This window comes from Acomys minous (assembly GCF_964271855.1).
Source record: "Acomys minous genome assembly, chromosome: 14".
Taxonomy (NCBI): Eukaryota; Metazoa; Chordata; class Mammalia; order Rodentia; family Muridae; genus Acomys; species Acomys minous.
This window is the reverse complement of record NC_140496.1, coordinates 72,778,507-72,800,928: the sequence shown is the minus strand read 5'-3', so window position 1 is coordinate 72,800,928 and position 22,422 is coordinate 72,778,507. Positions and strand designations below refer to the sequence as shown.

The 22,422-nt window shown below is 44.6% G+C and overlaps 1 protein-coding gene across 2 annotated transcripts in view; it reads right to left on the bottom strand.

Moving 5' to 3' along the window:
• FRRS1 (ferric chelate reductase 1) overlaps positions 1 to 22,422 on the bottom strand; it is a 50,861-nt gene that overhangs the window by 26,332 nt on the left and 2,107 nt on the right. For both annotated transcript variants that reach the window (XM_084755894.1, XM_084755895.1), the window contains exons 2-5: positions 6,281 to 6,484; positions 3,706 to 3,929; positions 2,273 to 2,409; positions 242 to 336 (exon numbers count right to left, since the gene is read on the bottom strand). In XM_084755894.1, coding sequence (XP_084612020.1) covers positions 242 to 336; positions 2,273 to 2,409; positions 3,706 to 3,901 — 428 coding nt within the window. In that variant the 5' untranslated portion in view covers positions 3,902 to 3,929; positions 6,281 to 6,484. The remainder of the gene's footprint in view (positions 1 to 241; positions 337 to 2,272; positions 2,410 to 3,705; positions 3,930 to 6,280; positions 6,485 to 22,422) is intronic.

Genomic DNA, 22,422 nt, shown 5'->3' with positions numbered 1-22,422 from the left:
GAGGATTGCTACAAGTTGAAGGCCAGCCTCATCTGCGTAGGGAGCTCCTGGCCAAGCAATGCTGCATAGCAAGACGCTGTCTCAATAACAACAAAAAGAAACAAGACAACTCTTCCCTTTGTAACTCATAATGACAAAAGCTCTCCCTACACCAGTGAACATTCGGTACCAAAGTGGTTTACTTCATTATGGTTTCAATCTCAACGTCAGTGGCTACGGGGATGTGAGCTCTCATACTCACAGAAATCGTATGTGATTTGGGGCAGTGGTAGGAGCGTTCCAGTAGACTTTAATTTCCGTCTTCTTGGATGAACTTGTGTGACTCACAGCAATGCCCTGAAATAAAATAGAAAAGAGCAACCATCCTGTCACTCAACAGCACAGGAGTTGTGCAATTGGTCAGAAGTGCAATCATCTGCAAAATGAATGACGGCTCTAGGATGGTAGCATTGGGATGAGAATATTTTGTGTAGAGCAAGGCCAGGTCCTCAATAAAGTTACCTGCTGGCTGACAACATACAACTCTGATAAATTGGGACATCAAAAACTTAAATGCTGAAGGAAACCATGAAATATTGGATGTGTCATTATTTGAAGATTCTTTGTTTTATTTTACACTTTACATTTCTATCCCTTCCGTTAATAGACATAAATAAAAGATTCAGCAGGCTGGTGGTGGCACACGCCTTTAATCTCAGCACTCCAGGAGACAGAGGCAGGTAGAACTCTGTGAGTTCTGTGAGTTCAAGGCCAGCCTGGTCTACAAAGTGAGTCCAGGACAGCCAAAGCTGCACAGAGAAACCCTGTCTCGAAAAAAAAAGGGAAAAGATTCCTCAAGCCAGGCGTGGTGGCACATGCCTTTAATCCCAGCACTCGGGAGAAAGAGGCAGGCAGAGCACTGTGAATTCGAGGCCAGCCTAGTCTACAAAGGGAATCCAGGACAGCCAAGGCTACACAGTGAGACCCTGTCTCAAAAAAAAAATTTCTTCAAAAGGAAAAATAAACAATTTCAAGCCTCCAAATATATATCCTATTTTAGCAAACTCTGCTTTTGATCAGTCCCATTTTCCACATTCTTTCACCTGACAACCTCCTATGCATTCTTCAAAGCAAACCCAGAATTGCCCTGCTGCAATCTGTGACTTCTGCTCCTCTATTTCCCACGGTGTATACACGTCAGCCTAGGCTATCATACTGCTGTAGTTATGTGTCTCTCCCAAGTGAGCGTGTCACACCCTGTGCCAGCTACCCTGTGTCCAGGAGCTCTCTATTTTGAAAAAGAGTTCGAGTTTTTCTAGGAAAAGGAGTAGGTCTTGTTTGTTACCATATCTCTTGCACTTGGCAAAATTCCTGACATGGTCTTTATTAAATAAATGGATAAAAAACAAATGTCCACTCGGGAGGCAGAGGCAGGCGGATCGCTGTGAGTTCGAGGCCAGCCTGGTCTACAAAGTGAGTCCAGGATGGCCAAGGCTACACAGAGAAACCCTGTCTCGAAAAAAAAAAAAAAACAAACAAACAAACAAAAATAAAAAAACAAATGTCAAAACTTATACCCCTGTCCCATTCTAAAACTATGTCTCTTCAATACTGAAACCATTTAAAAATCAGTAACTGGGAGCCAGTAAGACAGCCCAGCAGGTAAAGGCATTTGGTTTCCAGGGACACAAGTCTGACACTTGAATTTGGTTATCAGAGCACATGTAAGGGTGGAAAGAGACAACTGACTCCATAAAGTTATCTTCTGACCTCCACCCATGTTGCATGTCCCCTGCCCCTCCTACACACTCACACACTCACACACACACACACACACACACACACACACACACACACACACACACAAGCACACTAGAAGTTGTCTTAAAATTCATTTGTTTTGTTTTGGAGACAGGGTTTCCCTGTATAGGCCTAGCTGTCCTAGGACTACCTCTGTAGACCCAGGCTGGCCTCAAATTTGGAGATCCTCCTGCCTCTGCCTCCGGAGTGCTGGGATTAAAGGTGTGCACCACCACATCCAGTGTAACTGTCTTAATTTTTAAGTCAATATTTGCCAATGTCATATAAATACCACCAAGTATAAACTCTTCAAGGTACTAATCCTACGTGCCCTGGATGTTGCTATGGAAACCAGTGGTAAGATACGATGTCTGTAAACCTGTTCAAATGTCTGCTACACATGGTGATGCCATCGCTGGTCATGCAGTCACCATCCTAGAGTGAAAACAGCCCACAAGAACCAACAGAAATCAACTTCAAATCACACACAAACCTTTACATCTTCACAAGTCAGAAGCTGCGACACTTCACGGTCAATCAGTGTAAAGGCACCAACAGGAGGGCCACTCAAATCCTCGGCGTCACGGGCTTCTAAGAGAAACCCTCTAAATGGCGGTCCTGATAGAGTAACTGAGCGACAGATTAAAAAAAAAAAGAAGATGGAGGAAAGGATTTAGAAATATTCCATGAGAGAGCATGTAAAAGCAGCTCGTTTAGTTTGGATCAGGTGTATCTCTGCAAAACCAGAGGTTAGAAATCATCCTGCCGAAGGACATCTAAACCATGTTCCATAGAGCATGCCTGTCATGTTTTGGGGTGTTTTTTTGGAGGGGGGCGGTTGGTTGTTTATTCTGCAGTACTAGGTATTGAACCTAGAACTGTGCGCCGTGCTGGGTAACCACTCTAATATGGAACTACATCTTCAACCATCTTGTACTTTTTATTTTGAGACAGGTTTTCAGTAAGTTACTCAGGATAGCCTTGAATTCATTCTGTAGGCTGGCATTGGATGATGATCTTGTCTCAGGCTGCTGAGAAGCTGGGATTATAGACCTGTGCCATCAGGCCTGGCACCTGGAGATAGTAATAGGTATTTGGGGGGGGGCACGGGGGGGGGGTTAAAAGCATGAGTGATGCCTAGGGAACAATCTATAGGATAAATTAATTCAGAAAAGTCTAGAAAAGAGTAAGAACTTGCCTGGCGTAGGCGCACACCTTTAATCCCAGACCTCAGGAGGCAGAGGCAGGCAGATCGCTGTGAGTTCAAGGCCAGCCTGGTCTACAAAGCGAGTCCAGGACAGCCAAGGCAAACCTGGAAAACCCTGTCTTGGGCGGGGGGGAAAAAAGTATTCCTATTGACACGATGCATGTTTATCATTGCAAAATACAGGAATTTCAAAATGTTATCACAGATTTGTTTTGTTTTGTTTTTCTGAGACAGTCTTGCTATATCTGTAACCCAAGCTGCCTCAAACCCTGTCCTTCCTCAGCCCCCAGAGGGCCAGAACTAAGGCACATACTATCACACCTGGCTATAGGAAAACCTTAACAGTCAGCCTACATTTTTCCAGGAGAATCAGGGAGACATAAGAGATTACATTACTTTTTACAGGGAGGAGGAACAACATAAAATAAATTTAGTTAATAGTTAATAATATTCAAGATACTGTACACAATGTTAATTTAATATATAGTTTGGTATCCTAAAAAAACTTATTTTAGACCTTGTCCTTAATTATGAATAGATTGCCACTTATATATTATAGACATCAGTAGTAAACAAAAAAATGAAAGTAGACAATGCCATGGTAACAGCACAAATGAGTAGGCTAAAATGAAATTATTTAATTCTGGTCACAGTAAAAACTCAACAAGCAGGAAGAAACTCTAACTCAAAATGCACGTCATTATCTCCAGTACTCGTACCTTGGACCTGGTCTCCAGGTTTGAACTTCGTCTGACTCACTGTGACTTGGTGAACTGGCTCAGGCTGCGGGCTGTGGCCGTGTTGGGGGATCATCCCGTCGCAGGACATAGGCACTCTTCCGTTGGGATAACCAGTCACAGAACAAGCGAGCAGCGCAAACACCAGGGCACTGAGGGTAAACCCAGGAGCTGCCATCACCGAATGAAGACTAACAAGACGCCACCTGCAGATATAATTAAAATACAATATGACAGCTCTTACAACACACAACAGGAATCCCACATAACTACTTGCTTTCAATGGTTGGTTCTCCAAATTCCCAAGATGCATAATAAAAACAAGAGTATGGTATGTGATCTAAATCTGTTTTACCAAACACCAACTGTGAGACTTCAGCAAGACTCTATTTCCCTACCATAAAAAAAAAATCAGTTATTTACTTTTAACAAAATGAAAATATGACCCAAAGTCCAAAAGGGTAGCTAGTGACAGCACTTTTGGTGATAGCACTCAGAAGGCAGAGGCAGGAGGATCTCTTTGAGTTTGATGCCAGCCTGATCTAGATAAGGAGTTCCAGAACAGCCAGAACTACACAGTGAGACCCTGTCTCTAAAGAAAGAAAAAAAAAAAAACAGTATGATGAAAGAACAGTAAGTGGATCCAATTAAAAACAAAAGATTTCACTCCACCTCACCTGAAGAAAGTTAAAGGATGTCCCTTCTGGATTTAACAAGCATCACCTGAGTAGATCTCGGCTGTGGCTACTGCCAACCTCCTATTAAACTAATAAAGGTGGCAGGTGAATCATTTAATTTGTAATAATATCCAGAAACACTATTTTTGTTTGGTTGGTTTGCTTTGCTTTTTTATTTTTTTGTTTTTCAGGACAGGGTTTCTCTGTATAGCCAGGCCTCACTGTACTGGAAACTGGTTCTGTAGACCAGGCTGGCTTTGAACTCAAGAGATTTGCCAGCCTCTGCCCACCGAGTGCTGGAACTAAAGGCATGCGCCACCACCACCCAGCCAGAAGCGGTGTTTTTATCACCTGTAGTCCCAGACGCGTCTGAATTAAGAAAGGACTGTCAGCTAAATGCCATGCAAACCTCTTCTTGGCTTCTTCTCCCCAGTTGTGTGTTAGAAAACCACCTCCTCATACAACCCCATCCTCCCATGGCCCAGATCAACGACTTCACTCCATGTATATATTCAGGACCTGAGAACCCACAGTTTTCTAACGGGCTATAATTAACTGGCCAGGGTCAGGTTATACGGCAGAATGTGAGGTTAACACCAGACAGGCTGCAGATGGAAAAGCCCAGAGGTGGCTCATTCTCCACAGAAATGAAATGCCTGGCAAAGACTGTAACTCTTAATTAAGCAGAATGCTTCCAAGACTTTCCATTAGGAGCAATTCTGTTACTAGAATTTTAGGGGAAATGCACCCAGCTCCACGCACCCCAACAGGCTAGACTCAGCCACCCATCCCAAAATTCCAATTGAAGAGATGTGTAATGGCAAAAAGCAGATGCAAGGGACTCGATCAATGCATGAATCAGGAGAAGGCAGAGCAGTGCAGTGACCTGAGGAATTGGGGTGGTTGACCAAAAGGCACGTGAGTGCTCTGGCACACTGGACGGTGGTGGTGCACGCCTTTAATCCCAGCACTTGGGAGGCAGAGGCAGCAGATCTCTGTGAGTTCGAGGTCAGCCTGATCTACAAAGTGAATTCAAGACAGCCAGGGCTACCCAGAGAAAGTCTGTGTCGGAAAAAAAAAAGAGTGGTCTGGTTCCCCATAACATCAGTTCTGGTCCAATGACACCATCGCTGCTGTGGCTGATTGCCCCTACTCCAGGATGCAGCAGCATCATCATAGGTTAGTGTTCTCACCTGCCCTCCTAGACTGCACTCTTTCTGGAATCCAAGGTGAATGCAGGCTTAGGACTCTCTGACTCCAGCCTTGAGCATTTTAGTTATCTCATGGGCTCAAGTGCAAGACCCAGTAGAAGGTAGTGGTCACAGTGTGGAGTATCTGATCTTGGCCTGCATTATTACGGCAACTAGGTAGAGTTATGCGCCATTCATTAAGAAAATACAACAGGGCCAGTGTCATGGCTCGGCAGGTAAAAGCACTGACCTCCACGGCTGACTACCTGAACTTGATCCCTGGGTCCCATAAAAAAGTAAAAGGAGAGAACCAACTCCAAAGAGATGTCCTCTGACCTCTGCACATGTGCTCTCTCCACACCCACTCTCTCTTGTACCACATTCAAGTTCTCCACTCTGTGCAGCCCCAGCTGATGCCTGAGGTGACAGTCTGTCTTAACTACGAAGAATGAGCTGCACAAACCAAAGGGGCTGGAGAGATGCGCCACAGCGCACTAAGAACACTTGCTGCTCTTTCAGAGGACCAGGGTTTGGTTCCCAGCAGCCACATCAGTGGACTCATGTATGAGTCAGGAGTTCTCTAGAGTCACAGCACTTATAGAATATATACATATATATATTCCGTGGTGTATACACACACACACACACACACACACACACACCCCTATGAGAGTTATTGGAATGACTTACAGGCTGCAGTCCAGCTATACAATGACTAGCTGTGAACAGAAAGTCCAAGACCCTAGTAGTTGCTCAGTCCACAAGGCTGGATGTCTCAGCTGGTCTTCATTATACCCTGGGATCCCAAGGAAGTCGGCTCTCAAGCCAGTGAAGGCGTGGATGTGCGAGCAAGGCGAGGGCAAGCAGACAACGGCAAAAGCTTCCTTCTTCTATCTGTACAAACACAAAAGCAAAATACATCAGAAACACGTCAACTATAATCCTCATTTCTGCAACTGGTCACATGGCCTTAGCTGGTGGTATTCATAACTACCTTCCTCTACAACCCTCCACTGTGGGCAAGCCCCTCTCAGCAGGACTTGGCTCTTTCCATGGAGGAGTGCCCCACACCTTCATTCCTGATGGGTCTGTGCCCTTTGTCATCCTGCCTGGGTTAGGCTGTTGTAGTGTCCCATTGACTTGAATCACAGGACTGAGAGAGGCCCTAGAGGGTCTCCGACACTACAGACCTAACCCTTCTTAGCTCCATTGTGGAAAGCCATTCACTTTCCCCAGTGTAATCTGGATCAATCACCCCTCTTAGCACAGTTATTCCTTTTATTTCTTTCTTAGCCTGTTGGGTTGTGTTTGTTTGTTTGTTTGTTTGTTTTTCTCTGTGTAACAACCCTTGCTGTCCTGGAACTCACACTGTAGACTAAGCTGGCCTCTGCCTCCTGAGTGCTGTGATTAAAGCACCACCACAGTACCTAGTTTATCTTGTTGGTTTAAGGAAATTAGAATCCCAAAGTGGTGAGAGCTGAGGGGTGGGGGTGGGGGTGGTCTGAGTTCAATGACATGTTTGTTGTGGCTCCTGGGAGGGGCACTCCTCCCTCTGGTACCAAAACTACCAGGCCACCAGAATTTAGGGTCATCAGGAACAAGAAGCAAAAATTCTCCTAGTGGGTCACCAGAAACGCTAGTGAGTGGAACTGTTCCCTTTTCCACCCTTTGATTCCTGGACTGGTGGATCCTGGCTACGGGAGAAGCCATACTATATACTGGATGCTAATTCAAAGCATATTCTGCCTTCTAGAGAACCCTGGCCCAGCCCTTCAGGCTGCTGCCACCTAACTGGTGATGCAACTGTGACTTCAAAGGGCCATCTTGTCTTTCTATCAGGCCAGTTGGCTCAGGATGCTAGGGAACATGATTCCAAGATGATGACCCCACTGTCACGCTTCTCTGGCCGTGAAGTGAGTCGCTTGGTCAGAAGCAATACTGTGTGCCATACCATGACGGTGGGCACGGCATTCTGTAAGCCCATGGACGGTGGTTTGGGCAGAAGCATTTACATACATGAAAACAAAGTGGTGTCCTTTGCCTGGAAGTGGTCCAATGTAGTCAACCTGGCGCCAGGGAATGAATAGTGCCGTACCTGAGGCTCAGTGTTGGTCTTTGCTGTTGGCAGATCTAGCATTAAGCCGCAGCATAGCCAGGTTAGCCTTTGTGAGTGGAAGTCCATGTTGTTGAGCCCATGCATAATGCCCATCTCTGCCACCATGGCCACCTTGTTCATGTGCCCATTGGGTAAGGACAGGAACTACTAGGGAAAGAGGCTGATTGTCCGTAGAACAGGTCATCCTGTCTACTTGATTACTGGACTCCTCCTCAGCTGAAGTCACCTTTTGATGCGCATTTACATGGGATCAAGTATCTTAACATCCTTTGCCCATTTGGAGAGATTCAGCCACATACTTCTTTCCCAGATGTCTTTCTCCCCAATTTTCCAAACATGCGCTTTCCAAGTCCCTGACCATCCAGCCAATTCTTCGGCTACAGCTCATGAATCCCTGAACATCTGCACATCTGGCCATGATGCAAAGGCAAACCATAGCATCATGTGTACTGCCAAAAGTCATGCCCGCTGTGAAGATTTCCCTTCTTCAGTGTCTCTCAGTGTTGTCTCAGAAACGGGGTGTAATGCTGTATCTGTCCACTTCTGGGATCTACCTGCATAACATGCAGACCATCAGTAAACCAGACCCTGGTCTTCTCTTCTTCAGTCAACTGATCATAGGGACCACCTCATGAAAGTATCTATAGGTACATGCTTGGCAGCAGATGGCATTGTAACAGGACACAATCACATATATACCACTTCCATTTCATAATGGATTGCTGCTGTGCATCTCCTACTTTATGACTCAGTGGGTCAGATAACACCCAGTTCATGATGATCTCAGGTCACATAGTAACTTGGTGGCCTGTTGGACCCTGCTGTTAAGGTCAAAATCGGGCATTACCAGATAGCTACTGAGCTCAGTGTTAAATGACCTCAGATCCTCTAAGGAGTATCACATAGCCTTCAGGGAGACTACAGGCCCAACCCTTTCCCAAGAAACCCAGTCAGTGTGCAGCTGGGAATTAGTGGAAATACCCTCCCTGGTACTAATGAGATGTCTCGGTACTCAGTTTTCAGCTAATGACATTTTTCCATACCTCTAACTGTACTTGGAGTTCTTTCCCCACACCACTCCCCCATGCTCACAGGATAATTAAGTACTGCTTTCCCCTTCTTATGATAGGACTGTGATGCAGCATGTAAATAAAGTATCCCTGGCACTCCCAGCCCCAATGAGTCAAACACATTCATCCCCAAAACCTCTCCCACTGCCCAAGGTTTAGAATGTCCCTGTTTTACAAGAAACAGTCTGAGACTTGTCATTTATTCTGGGGAAGGAAGGACTGGCTCCCCTCCTCCCTGAAGGATTCACCACTCCCAAGGTTGACTGCCAGTCAGGTAGCCATGCACTGCTGGCCTCCTGGAGCATCTGCCATTCACCCATGTGTCAGCACGGATCCCTGCCACCATCTTTCTTGCCTTCTCACACCACTCTGTCACTGCAGTGCTCATCAGTGAAGGCAAGTAGCTGGCTGTTCTCAAAGCAGCTACTCTGTCCACCTGGGCTCCCGCCACTGCCTCTCAGGTTCAGAGATCTGAGCCTCTGTTACCGGCTGTTCTTTTTTGTTTGTTTTGTTTTGTTTTTGAGACAAGGTTTCTCTGTGTAACCTTGGCTATCCTGGACTCACTTTGTAGACCAGGCTGCCCTTGAACTCACAGTGATCTGCCCGCCTCTGCCTCCCAAGTGCTGGGATTAAAGGGTGCACCACCACTGCCTGGCAACTGGCTGTTCTTGAAGTAGCCATTGACTTGCCCAAGTCAGGCTGGGTCCCTGTTGGCACCTAGCTTGGGTTTCGGAGCCCTGAGCTCCTCTCTGCCAACTATCCTGGTACTAGCAGCCCAGCTAAAAGAACAGTAACATTTATTATGGAGAAATCTTTTCTCCTGAGCCTCTGGCTGAACTGGAGATCTGGCACAGATCTCAGTTCTGTGTTCCACTCTTCTCTGCTGGACCCTGGCGGTCCTGGAAGAGGTGGAACTTTTGACCCAGCACTTTAGCACCTGGGAGCAGACAGGCGTTGTGTTCAGGTGCTATCTGGACCTCCCAGGGAATACAGAAAGACAGTGTGGCACATTGTCAAACATTCTGTTTCCACTAAGGTCCAATAGCAGGCCAAGAATTGTCTTTCAAAGAGAGAATGTTACCTATGAAGCCTGCCAAAAGCTCCAAACAGGGCTGGGGAGATGGTTCAGTGGCTAAGAGCACTGGCTGCTCTTCCAAACATCCTGAGTTCAATTCCCAGCAACCACATGGTGGCTCACAACCATCTATAATGTGTTCTGGTGCCCTCTGTTAGCATGCAGGGGTACATGAGGCAGAGCACTGTACATATAATAAATAAATAAATATTTTTTAAAAACTCAAAACAGCATCCATACCTGCCACTGACACCCTGACCATTGGGTCTATCAGATCACATGGTCCAAGTCAGTAGAGCAGCTTGCACAGAAGTCTGGACCTGTTGAACAGTCTTCTCTGTTCCAGGCCCCACACAAAGCTAGTAGCTTTCCAAGTTACGTGATATATAGGCCAAAGTAACACACCCAAGTGTGAACTGTGCTGTCTCCAGAATCCAAATAGGCCCACTAAATGTGGTGCTTCTTTCCTGGTGGTGGGAGGGGCCAAGTACAATAACTTATCCTGTTGTAAGATATTTGATCCCATTGTGAGCCCCAAGATTGTGAACTGTAAAGATCTGTTTCTAGTCGCAGAGTAGCTCAGCCCTAGCATACACCTTTTATCCAAGAGGTTTATGTACACATGATTAAATAAAATTAAACCTAGGTCAAGAGGCAGAGCAAGAAACCAGCTAACGGAGAGTAAACAGAAAGGAGGGGCACTGAGCTGAAGGGTATTTGAGACAATATGAAGAAGAAGCTTCTAGCTTTTGGCTTTTTCCTCTAGGTGTGAGCTGAGTAGGTAGGTCCGCTGGGTGCTTTCTCTGCCTCCCTGAGCTAGTAGGCTTTCACCCCAGCATCTGGCTCTTTATTGGTAAAATCAAATGACTGGGACTATTTTGTTTAAAACAACGTGATCCTTCACCTTAGAAGGAATAGCTGTGCATGCCTCACACCACTGAGCTCCCAAGACTTTCACTGAGGCAGAAGGCCCTTAAATTTTTGTTAGATTTATTTTATTTCCTGTCCTCTGATATGCATATGTGCTACCAATGAGTTCAATCAGTATGCTGTCAATACAGTGCACAAAATGGGATATTCTGTGGAAGAGACAAAACAAACAAACAAACAAACAAACAAAAACAAGATCTCTTCTACGTTATGACACAGAGCAGGAGGGTTAATATATCCTGGAGGTAAAAACTGTAAAAGTACACTGCTGACCTTGGCAACTGAAAGAAAATTGCTTCCGGTGGTCCTTATAAACAGGTATGAGAAAAATGCGTTAGCTAGAACAATAGCTGTACACTGTGTATGAGGAGATGTGTTATTTGCTCACACAAGGCCACTACATCTGGCACAGCAGCTGCAAGCAGAGCTACTACCTCAGTGAGTGAGTTTTCAATGGCCAACTGTCATCCTCCAGGGGGATGTGGTGGGACCCTCCCACCCCTGCATCTTTCAAGTTCTTTATGGTGGGACTAATTTCAGCAGTTCCTCCAATGCCGTGATGTTGGTTTTGATTCACTCTTTTCCCTGGCAGAGACAACCCTAAAAGCTTCCATTTAGCCTTTCCAACCATAATAGCCCCCATTACGCAGGTCATGGAGCCAATGTGAGAATTCTGCCAACTTGTAAGTATACCTATCCCAATTATGTATTCTGGGACTAGGGAAATAACCGCAGGCTGAGTTCAGAGACCCACTGGACTTCAGCCAAAACTCCATTAATCACCTGGCCCTCCATAAGCCCATACATTAACTGGAGAGATACAATGTCTCTTGAGATCTCCCGGAATCAGCGTCAATTTGGAACCAGTACCCAGTAGACCCAAAAAAATCTCATTGTTTCCTCTCCCCCAGTGTGCAGTTACCCCTGTAAATGGCCTTAGGTCTCTCAGGGGAGACACTCGAGAAAGGCTAACAGTAAAACTTTTAGGTGTTTTATCAAGGTCCTTCCTCAGGGGAGGAACCTGGCTATGCCTGCATTCAAGGGGATCTGGGTCTGCATATCAGCTCAAGTCTGGAAAATTGATTCACTGGCCAAAATTGCCTTTTGCCATGATTCAATGTCGCCTTTCTTCTACCTGTTTGAGAATTTTTCTGTTTATTTTTAATACAGTGCTCTGCCTACATGTACACCTGCAGGTCAGAAGAGGGCATCAAATCACATTATAGATGGTTATGAGCCACCATGTGGTTGCTGGGAATTGAACTCAGGACCTCTGGAAGAGCAGCCAGTGCTCTTAACCTCTGAGGTTTATCTAGATCATGCCTGGAAACCCCATGACTGCTGGGCCAGGATCAGCGGTCCATACAACAGGATGGACCTTTGTACTTTACAGAGTTGTGCCACTGTAGAACTCCATTTGCCTGCACTGACCATTATGTATTCAGCCACTATGAACATTGTTCTGTCTGTGCTGCCCCTTACAGTAACTACGATCACCTTGCCCAATTAAACTCACTGCATTTACTTCATCAAACTGAGCAGCAGCCCCAGCCCTAAGGTCCAGCACAAGGAAAACTCTTCAAATGTGCTGGTGCCCCTCTCACCATTCTGTGTCTTACAGGGTTAGTGAAGGGCGTGTCTTCTGGGCCTTCCCACTGTGGAGAGTTAGATTTACAGTGCACCCTCTGTAGCACTGCAGCCTTAAAAATTCCATCAACACTAAGTGAAGAGATACCAGGCATCACCAGCTCCTTTTCAGTAAGCCAGCTTTAGACAAATGCTTCAGCCAACCATTCGAACACACTTTTGACATCTTTCTTTTTTTTTTTTTAAACAGTGAGAGCTTCCTTGTTAAACCTAGCCTGTAAACTCAGCCTGATCTAGTTTTACATTCCTTCTACCACTATCTCACACCCTTACATCCATTCCCACGCATATTGCCCAGACTTCTGACTGAATAAATTAGAAAACTCATTAAGGTCTTTAGCAGTGTAGCGCCCCTCCTCATGGACTAAACCTTCTGTCTCCCCTCTAGGAGCCTGCTCTGCCTTAAGTCTGCATAAAGGTCTAAAGGTAACTACTGGTGGGCCCTCCTTCCTCAGGGACATCAGTATAGTCTTGCCTGGCATCTCCTTCAGAGAAAGTCACTGCTGGCTTAGCAGAGAATGACAGACTAATTTCCTCAGTAAAAGGGGTAAAGGGCAATATTCCAAGGGGTGGAGCTTAGGGTACTACTTCCTCAGGTGAGATAAACCCTTGAGAATCTGAGGGTTCAAAGTTCTCAGCTCCAATAGAGACCTCCCACACGTCCCCACACTAAGTTACAAGATCCCATTCTTTACCAAATAATACCTTTACTTTAACCACTGACACCCTGAGGCTGGAACTTGAATTTTTACTGTAATTCAACAAAGCTTATACTGTGAGTTTTGGGCTGATTTTCCACAAGCTCTGTGACTGCTGGAGAGAAGACTCTCCTCCAGGTCACACGTAGAAACCTCTGGACTGTCTAGCACACCTGGAACAGGTTAATGTTATCACTGAGTTCTTTGGTGGGTTTACCAGTCCCAAGGACTGGGGCCAAGGAACTCACTATGCAGAAGAAGACAAAAAAAGCTAAGAGATGAGGGACAGAGAGAGAATGCATGGGCTCAGAGAGAGAGGAGAGAGAGGAGACACAGAATCAAGATGTCTGGATTACGTAGTGAAGAGCCTCGCAGGAAGAGGAAGCCCAGGCACTTTGGTCTGTTAAATAGATATCTCACCCTCTTGTCCCCGGGTGTGAAACCCAGTGTGACAAAGACAAAGAGAAGGTGACAGTCTTACCTACAGAGGAAAGTATAGGTACACAGAGAAAGAGGAAAGGGAACAATCATTTGATGAGAAATCTGGCAGTGAGATGATATATTTGGCATAATTCTCACGGCAAAGACATTAATTATTATCCTATAGGGATGAAGAAGTTTGGGCAGAGATGCTCAGGAGGCAAAGGCAACTGCCAGCAAGTCTAATGGCCAGGACCCATGGGTTGTCTTCTGGATACCACAAGCATGCAGTGGCACATCCAAGTGCACACAATAGATGATAAAATAGATAGATAGATAGATAGATAGTAGATAGATAAGATAGATAAGCAGCTATATTTTAATGAGGAAACCAAATGCTGCTAGTAAACGTGCCCAGCAAAAAGCTAGAGTTCACAAGGAACAGTGTGAGCGGGGAGCTCACTGCAGCAATTGACGACATCTAAACAGCTGTGCTGGCTAGTTTTACGTCAACTTGACACAAGCCCGAGTCATTTGGGAAGAGGGACACCCAATTCAAATGCCTCCGTAAGATTGGCCTGTCCATACGCCTGTGGTACATTTACTTATTTCATGGTTGATGTGGGAGAATGTAGCCCTCTGTGGGTGGAGCCACCTCTGGGCTTGTGGTCCTGTGTGCTGTAAGAAAGCAAGCCTTGAGGAACAAGCCAGTAAGCGGCAACCCTCCATCCATGGCCTCTGCCTCAGTTCCGGTGGACAGATGCTTACCTGGACTGGGATGTGGAACTAAACTGAAATAATCCCTTTTCTCCCCCAGTTACTTCTGGCCATGGTATTTATTGCAACAATAGAAACCCTAAGACAATAGTCTGACTTAATTAGAAATGTGTTGATATATGAATCTGAGGGACAATATAGAGATTTCTTATAGAACTAAAGCTCTAGGCAGAACAGACATACAGAAACAAGTAGTTCAGTGCTTCGGGGCAAAAGAGGCTGCAGAGAGTAAAGCAGTGGTAGAGCAGGTGTTTAATCCCATCACAGGGTTAAAATAGACAGAGGCAAACAGATCTCAGGGCTACACAGAGAAACTCTGTCTTAAAAAAAAAAAAAAAAAAAAAGAATAAGCCCCGCAGTGGTGGTGCACGCCTTTAATCCCAGAATTTTGATCTCAGCGGAGGCAGGTGGGTCTTTGAGTTCAAGGCCAGCCTGGTCTACAGAAGGAGTTCCAGGGCAGCCATGACAACACAGGGAAACCTTGTCTTAAAAACAAACACAACAAAAACAAGAACAAGAAGAAGAAGAAGCAAGAGAAAAGCTCAGTGGTTAAGAGTTCATGCTGCTCTTGCAGAGGACCCGAGTTCAATTCCCAGAACCTGAATCAGGCAGCTCACACCCGCCTCTAACTTCAGTTCCAGGGGGATCTGATGCCTCTGGCTTCTGCCAGCACCTACACTCAAGTGCACAGACACAGGAACATACACATAATAAAAGATAAAAATGAATCTTTTGATGTAGATAGTCACACTTGCCATCTTGTGTCATCGCTCTTAACTCCTATATCAGGAATGAGAGCTAATGTCTACCACACTCTGCAGTGGTTAACAGCTGGGATTTCACCAATCTTCTGCTTAAACCTTCTCAAATATTTCAGAAACTCTGTCTCCTTTTCATTCTTGTAACTTTTCTTTCCCAGAAAACGTCTACACCAAGGAATAAATTGCCTTTGATAGCTGAATCTCAAATCATGGGGAAACCAAAAACTGGGTCAAGTATTTCCACTTGACCAGATTGAATTTAAAAAAAAAAAAAAAAGGTCCAGAGTTCATTTTCACAGGAGGAAACAGGAAGAGGAAAAAGTGACCTGTTAAAATTAACAGTTGGGGGGAGGGGTGCTGGAGAGATGGTTCAGTGGTTAAGAGTACTGGCTGCTCATCCAAAGGTCCTGAGTTCAATTCCCAACAACCACATGGTAGCTCATAACCATCTATAATGAGATCTGGCGCCCTCTTCTGGCAAGCAAGCACACATGGAATAGAGTACTTCTATATAAAAATAAATAAATCTTCTTTAAAATTTAAATTAAATTAACAATTGGAGTGATGACTCAAGGCTGTAAATGGCCCAATGAATACCAATCTGAGGTCTGTCAGACCTAATCATTTAAGACAGTTGAGAAGATTTTTGAAAACCGTAAGTGTAAATGCAAGATAAAGATGAAAGCTGAGAAAATTGCAGGGTGCTAGCACGACACAGTCTGATCTTTCTTTTTTTCTCTGCTCACTTGGTCATCAGCAAGTGGTTTTCCCATATCCCTTCCTGATCTGGATTAATGATTAGAAACAAATATCTCATTATATCTATAAGGCTTTTGTCTGGAAGATTCTATATGCCCTACACAACCATCTTCTTCTCTTAACAAAAAGTAGTGTTGTAAAATAGTGTGAAACTAGTAGATGAAATAAAAGCAAAACCCACTAATCTATAATTTCCTGGAGTAGATATTTGCCAGACGTCTGTTCTACCCACGCCATCACCTTCAGCGTTGTGCATGCATGGACTGTAATCCTTATAAGACATATACAAAGGCTTTTTACTGATGCACATGAACTTCAGAGAGCTGTTAAAATAAACCACTGGTGGAGCTGGAGAGATGGCTCAGTGGTTAAGAGCACTGGCTGCGCTTCGAGAGGTCCTGAGTTCATTTACCAGCAACCGCATGGTGGCTCACAATCATCTATAATGCGATCTGATGACTTCTTCTGGCCTACGGGTATACACACAGGCAGAGCACTGTATACATAATAACAAATAAATAAATCTTTAAAAAACTAAAGTTGTTGTAAAAATTTTAAAAATAAATAAGTAAATAAAATAAAACACTGGTGAACGTGGTGACACATGCACTCAGAAGGCAGAGGCAGGTGGGTCCCTGTGAACTCAAAGTCAGCCTGGTCCACATAGTGAGTAGTGAATTTCAGAATAGCCAAGGCTATGTAGAAACCGTCTCAAAAAAACAAAACAAACAAACAAAAAAAACATTGTCTAAAATGACAAAGGAACAAACTGGATTCATTATAAATACTTAAGAGGTCTAAGAAAAATAATAGAAATATTAAGAATTTCTAAGGGACTAGAGTATGGTAATGCATACCTTTAATCCCAGCACTTTGGAGATGGAGGCAGGTAGATATCCCTGGGTTTAAAGCCAGCCAGGTCTTTTTTTTTTGGGGGGGGGGGGACGGTTGGTTTTCCGAGACAGGGTCTCTCTGTGTAGCCTTGGCTGCCCTGAACTCACTTTGTAGACCAGGCTGGCCTTGAACTCACAGCGATCCACCAGCCTCTGCCTCCTGAGTGCTGGGATTAAAGGCCTGCGCCACCACGCCCGGCGCCAGCCAGGTCTTAGTACTCATTCTTTTTATTATTTATTATTTATTATTTATTATTTATTTACTTACTTACTTATTTATTTATTTATTTGGCTTTTCAAGACAGGGTTTTTTTTTGTGTAGCCTTGGCTGTCCTAGACTCACTTTGTAGACCAGGCTGGCCTTGAACTCACAGAGATCTGCCTGCCTGTGCCTCCCGAGTGCTGGGATTAAAGGCATGCGCCACTGCTCCCAGCCGTACTCCTTCTTCATACTAGCCCAGTAGGCTGTAGGGGACATGACTGTCCCGAATACCTACAGTAAGGCACTGATTAAGACACTAGAGTCATAAAAAAATGAGTGGTAAGAAAATGGTCTGGCCTGCTTTCTGAGGTCAAATCCTTAGATAAACAGGCAAGTGAAGGAAAGGGGATTCAGTTGAGTGGGGTTTGAATAAGAACCACAAAAGAATTACCGGAAGAAAGAAAATAGTAAAAATGAACTTTAGGGGATGAGTGGAGGACAATCTAACTAGAACAAAGGTCAAATGTCACAAATAGTCATTGTAAACGTGTTAGAGGCTACACACGTAATTGATACAATGCTTGCCTACCATGTAGGAAGCCCTGGGGCTCCGTCCACATCACTGCACAGAACCGGGCATGGTGGTGACACCTGTAATCCCAGCACTCGGGATACAGAGGCGGGAAGACCAGAAATCCTAGAGCCAGGTTCTGCTACCTGAATTTTGTCTTGAAACTCACCACACACACACACACACACACACACACACACACACACAAAAAAAAAAATTAAATCTGCCTTTTACCGGAAGATATCCATTCCCATGAGTTTCTGTTTCTCTTGCTCTCCCCCTCCCCATGACCCCTGCCCCCTCCTCTCTGAGTGTGCATATGTGCATGCGTGTATGCATGCATACGTGTTGTTCAAATGTTTGTAGCCCCGTATGTGTGTGCAGATGTATGTCTTCCTGATCAATCTCCCCCTTATATAGTGAGGCAGAGTCTCTTTCACTTGAGCCAGAGCTCATGGATTTGGTCAGCCTAGCTAGCTTGCTCCAGGGATCCCATCTGTGCCTCCTAAACCCTGGCATTACAGTAAGGCCACCATACCCACCCCGCACTTACGTCAATGTCCAGAACCCAAACTCCAAACTCATTCTTCCACAGCACGTACTTTACCCACTGAGCCATCCACCCCCATCCAGCCCTGCGACTTTCTACCATGGCCTAGTCTTCCTAAGTTCTCACCCATTGGTCACCGCTCATCACCTGATGCTCTTTGGGATGCTTCTTAATCTTTCCCCTGTTCCAAGCTCACAACTACCATCTTCCGACTCAAATGTTCCTTTGAATGACAATAAAACTCAATTTGCTGAATGCATACCTTTTCCTCCAGTCTGATTCTGCTGCCTGGTTGACCTAGCCTGATTATGGCCTGTCAACATATTTCCAGTCAGGCAGCACTTGAAACCTCAAACTCTCAGAATGTAGTAAAATCGATTCATCTGAGCCCAGACTTCTAGCATGTTGTGCAGAGCCCACCCATACCCACCCCTACCCCCACCACCACTCCCACACCTCCCCACCCTTACTCCCCTCTCCCCCACCCCCGCCTGCCCCACCCCCTGTGGCCCTTTCCATCTTCCTTGTGCAGGCCTTCATTTCCTGCCTCTGTTGCATCTGCCTGCTGCTTCCCTCTGAAGCCCTTGGCATTTGTCCCAGGTTAATGACGCACTCCCATCTCTACTCTCTCTCCATCCTAAGCTTATTTCACCCAGCCAGGTAGTTTTCTCAAGAACAATTTTCATTTGTCTTCCCTTTCCCCATTAACCACCTACTCAGAAATGACTAACTAAGGGTGGCAGTTTTTAGCCACGTCATGTTTCATACTTTTTAGCCTAATTCAAGTGCCCAGGATATTTTTCTCTATACTTTACTGATGATGTAACTCACTAGATCTAAAATAAAGGTCACCCTTTTTTTTTTTCAAGTTCATGTTCTGCCTTCTACCTGGGACCTCTTATTTTCTCAGCTATCAATTTCCTACCTATATAAAAATATATGTATACATATATATGACCTGTGAGATGACTCAGCTGATAAACGCTCATGTCACCAACTCTGATGACCTGAGCTCAATCTTAGGGTCCAATGCGGTAGAAAGAAAAAAAATTCTTTAAATATGTGTATTTATATGAAAATATATATGCATGTATATATGTATGTGTGTGTGTGTATGTGTGTTGTGTATCTGGAGAGATGGTTCAGAGGGTAAGAGCACTGACTGTTCTTTCAAAGTCCTGAGTTCAATTTCCAGTAACCAAACATGGTGGCTCACAACCATCTACACTGTGATCTGATGCCCTTTCTTGGCCTGCACATGTACATGCAGGCAGAGCACTGTATACATAATCATAAATAAATCTAAAAAAAAAAAAAGAAGGATGAACTAGTTCTTAAAGACGAAGACAACAACTAACTAAGTGCTTCACAAGGATTAACTCAACTCACAAAAATCCTAAAACACATTTAAATAAAAGCAAGAGCCTGGTGGTGGCAGCAGCGGTGCATGCCTTTAGTCACAGCACTTGAGAGGAAGAGGTAGGTGGATCTACAGAGTGAGTTCCAGAATAGCCTGGGCAACAACGAAATCAAAAAGAGGGGAAGCAAATTCATGCCAGATTGAGTAATAAAAACAAGGCAAACTGTAAACTGCTACATAGCATACCACACTGTATATTGCTTAAAAAGGAGACTTGGGGTTTTGGGGGGGGGGGATTGGAGATAGGGTTTCTTTGTGTGGTCTTTGCTGTCTTGGTCCTGGACTCACTTTGTAAACCAGGCTGGTCTCGAACTCACATCAATCTATTTACCTCTGCCTCCTCAGTGCCTGGATTAAAGGCATGTGCCACTATGCCCGGCAGTAGTCACCCTTAGAACACAATAGGAAGCACAGTGCACTTTCTCCCTTTAATTCCTCTTCTCAGATATAGACAGGCAGGCAGATGGTCAGACGGACGGATGGTAGAAATAGAGACTTTGGTCAGGCGTGGTAGTGCACGCCTTTAATCCCAGCACTCGGGAGGCAGAGCAGCAGATCTCTCAAGGCCAGCCTGGTCTACAAAAGAGAGTCCAGGACAGCCAGAGCTGCTACACAGAGAAATCTTGTGAGTCAACTTGACACAAGCTAGAGTCATCAGAGAGGAAGGAGCCTCAGTTGAAGAAAGGCCTCCATGAGATGCAGCTGTAAGGCATTGTCTCAATTAGTGACTGATGGGAAGGGCCCAGCCCATGGTGGGTGGGGCCATGCCTGAGTTGACAGTCTTGGGTTCTGTAAGAAAGCAGGCTGAGCAAGCCAGTAAGCAGCACCTCTCCAAGGCCTCTGCATCAGCTCCTGCCTTCAGGTTCCTGCTCTGTTTGAGTTCCTGCCCTGAATTCCTTCAATGATGAACAGAGCTGTGGAAGTGTAAGCCAAATAAATCCTTTCCTTCCCAACTAGCATTTGGTCATCGTGTTTTGTCAAAGCAATAGAAACTCTAAGACAGATGTACAGACATGCATATTCTAACATCTACGTGAACGTGTGTGTGTGTGTGTGTGCGTGCGTGTGTGTGTGTGTGTGTGTATGTCTTTTTTTTTTTCCCCATTTCAAAATCTAAAACAGTGCTGAGCCAGGCATGGTGGTGCACACCTTTAATCCCAGCACTCGGGAGGTAGAGGCAAAAGGATCGATGTGAGTTCGAGACCAGCCTGGTTTACAAAGCGAGTCCAGGACAGCCAAGGCTACACGGAGAAACCGTGTCTCAAAAATACAAAAACAAAAAACAAAAAAAATCTAAAACAGTGCTATTTTATTGTTTTAGGTAAGTACTGTTCATATTTGTCATTAAAATGTTATTTATGCTAAGGTGTTATTTGAATTTTTTAAACTTCAGTTTGACTTTTTCTGTTTTTAGACAGTGTCTCACTCTGTAGCCTACATGGCCTAGAACTTACTACGTAGTCCAGATTGGCCTCAAACTCAAGCCAATCATTCTGCCTCTGCCTTCCAAGTGTTAAGATTACAGAGGTAAGCCACCATACCCAGTTTCAGTTTGAATTTCTAGTGTGACAAATACCCACATGACACAACAACCCACATAAACAAAAGTTCTCTGACAGTTTCAGTAATCTTTTAAGAGTGGGACCACCTGCCAGAAGTGAAGGTTGTAAACTCAGTCAAGGCCATAAACAGGTGTGGGGGTGGGGGGGAAATGCAACTGTAGGCCAAAACCCCACTTGTTTATTGAGAATTTCATACATGCATATAACCCTTTGGTCAAATCTATATCCCATTTCCTTCCTTCCAGTTCTTCCTCTAATGTCCCCATTTTGTTTGTTTGTTTGTTTGTTTTGTTTTGTTTTTCATGACAGGGCTGTCCTGGAACTTCCTCTGTAGACCAGGCTGGCCTTGAACTCAGGGATCCGCCTGCCTCTGCCTCCCAAGTGCTGGGATTAAAGGCATGCATCTCTCTCTCTCTCTCTCTCTCTCTCTCTCTCTCTCTCTCTCTCCCTCTCTCCCTCTCTCCCTCTCTCTCTCTCTCTCTCTCTCTCTCTCTCTCTCTCTCTCTCTCACACACACACACACCTTCCAATTTCATGTGCAGTTTTAAACCCATCAATCCCTATTATTGCACAAGTGTAGGCCTATCTACAGAAAAGTAGATACTCAGGATCACATCCCTGGAGAAAGCCCTTTCTTAGTCAGTTGCCTAACCTTCCCGAGTGCTGGGATTAAAGGTTTGCACACCACACCCTGCCCCATGCAGCATTTATTATAATTCTATTCGTTACTAAATTCCCTGCAGCTTATAGTTTGAAACAAAAACTACAACGTATGCATTATAATTGTATAATAACTATTCAGAAACACATTAAATTGAAGGCACACCTTTAGTCCTGTCATTTGAGAGGCAGAGGCAGACGGATCTCTGTGAGTTTAGGACACCCAGGGCTACATAGAGAGACATCTCAAAATAATTTTTTCTTTATTTTTAAACAATAAAAAAAATAAAGGGAAGAAAAAAGAAAAATACATTAAATTGATCACACAATAGTTAAATTTGTTTCCTATTTTCAAACACTTTGTCACTTTTCTCTTTTGTTTCTGTTTTTAAAACATCTACATTTTTTAATGTCCATTTAACTGCCCTCAACCACCATCTCCCATGACACAACCCATCATACTATACGGACAATCCTAGATTTTTCTGTATTTCAGTTGGCCCTTTAATTTTTTTATTTATTTATTTTATGTGCTTTGGTGTTGTGCCTGCATGTATGTCTGTGTGAGGGTGTCAAGTTACAGACAGTTGTGAGCTGCCATGTGGGTGCTGGGAGTTGAACCTGGGTCCTTTGGAAGAGCAGTCAATGCTCTTAACCACTGAGGCATCTCTCCAGCCCATGGTCCTTTAATTTTTAAATGCATTTTATTTTTTACTGGAGG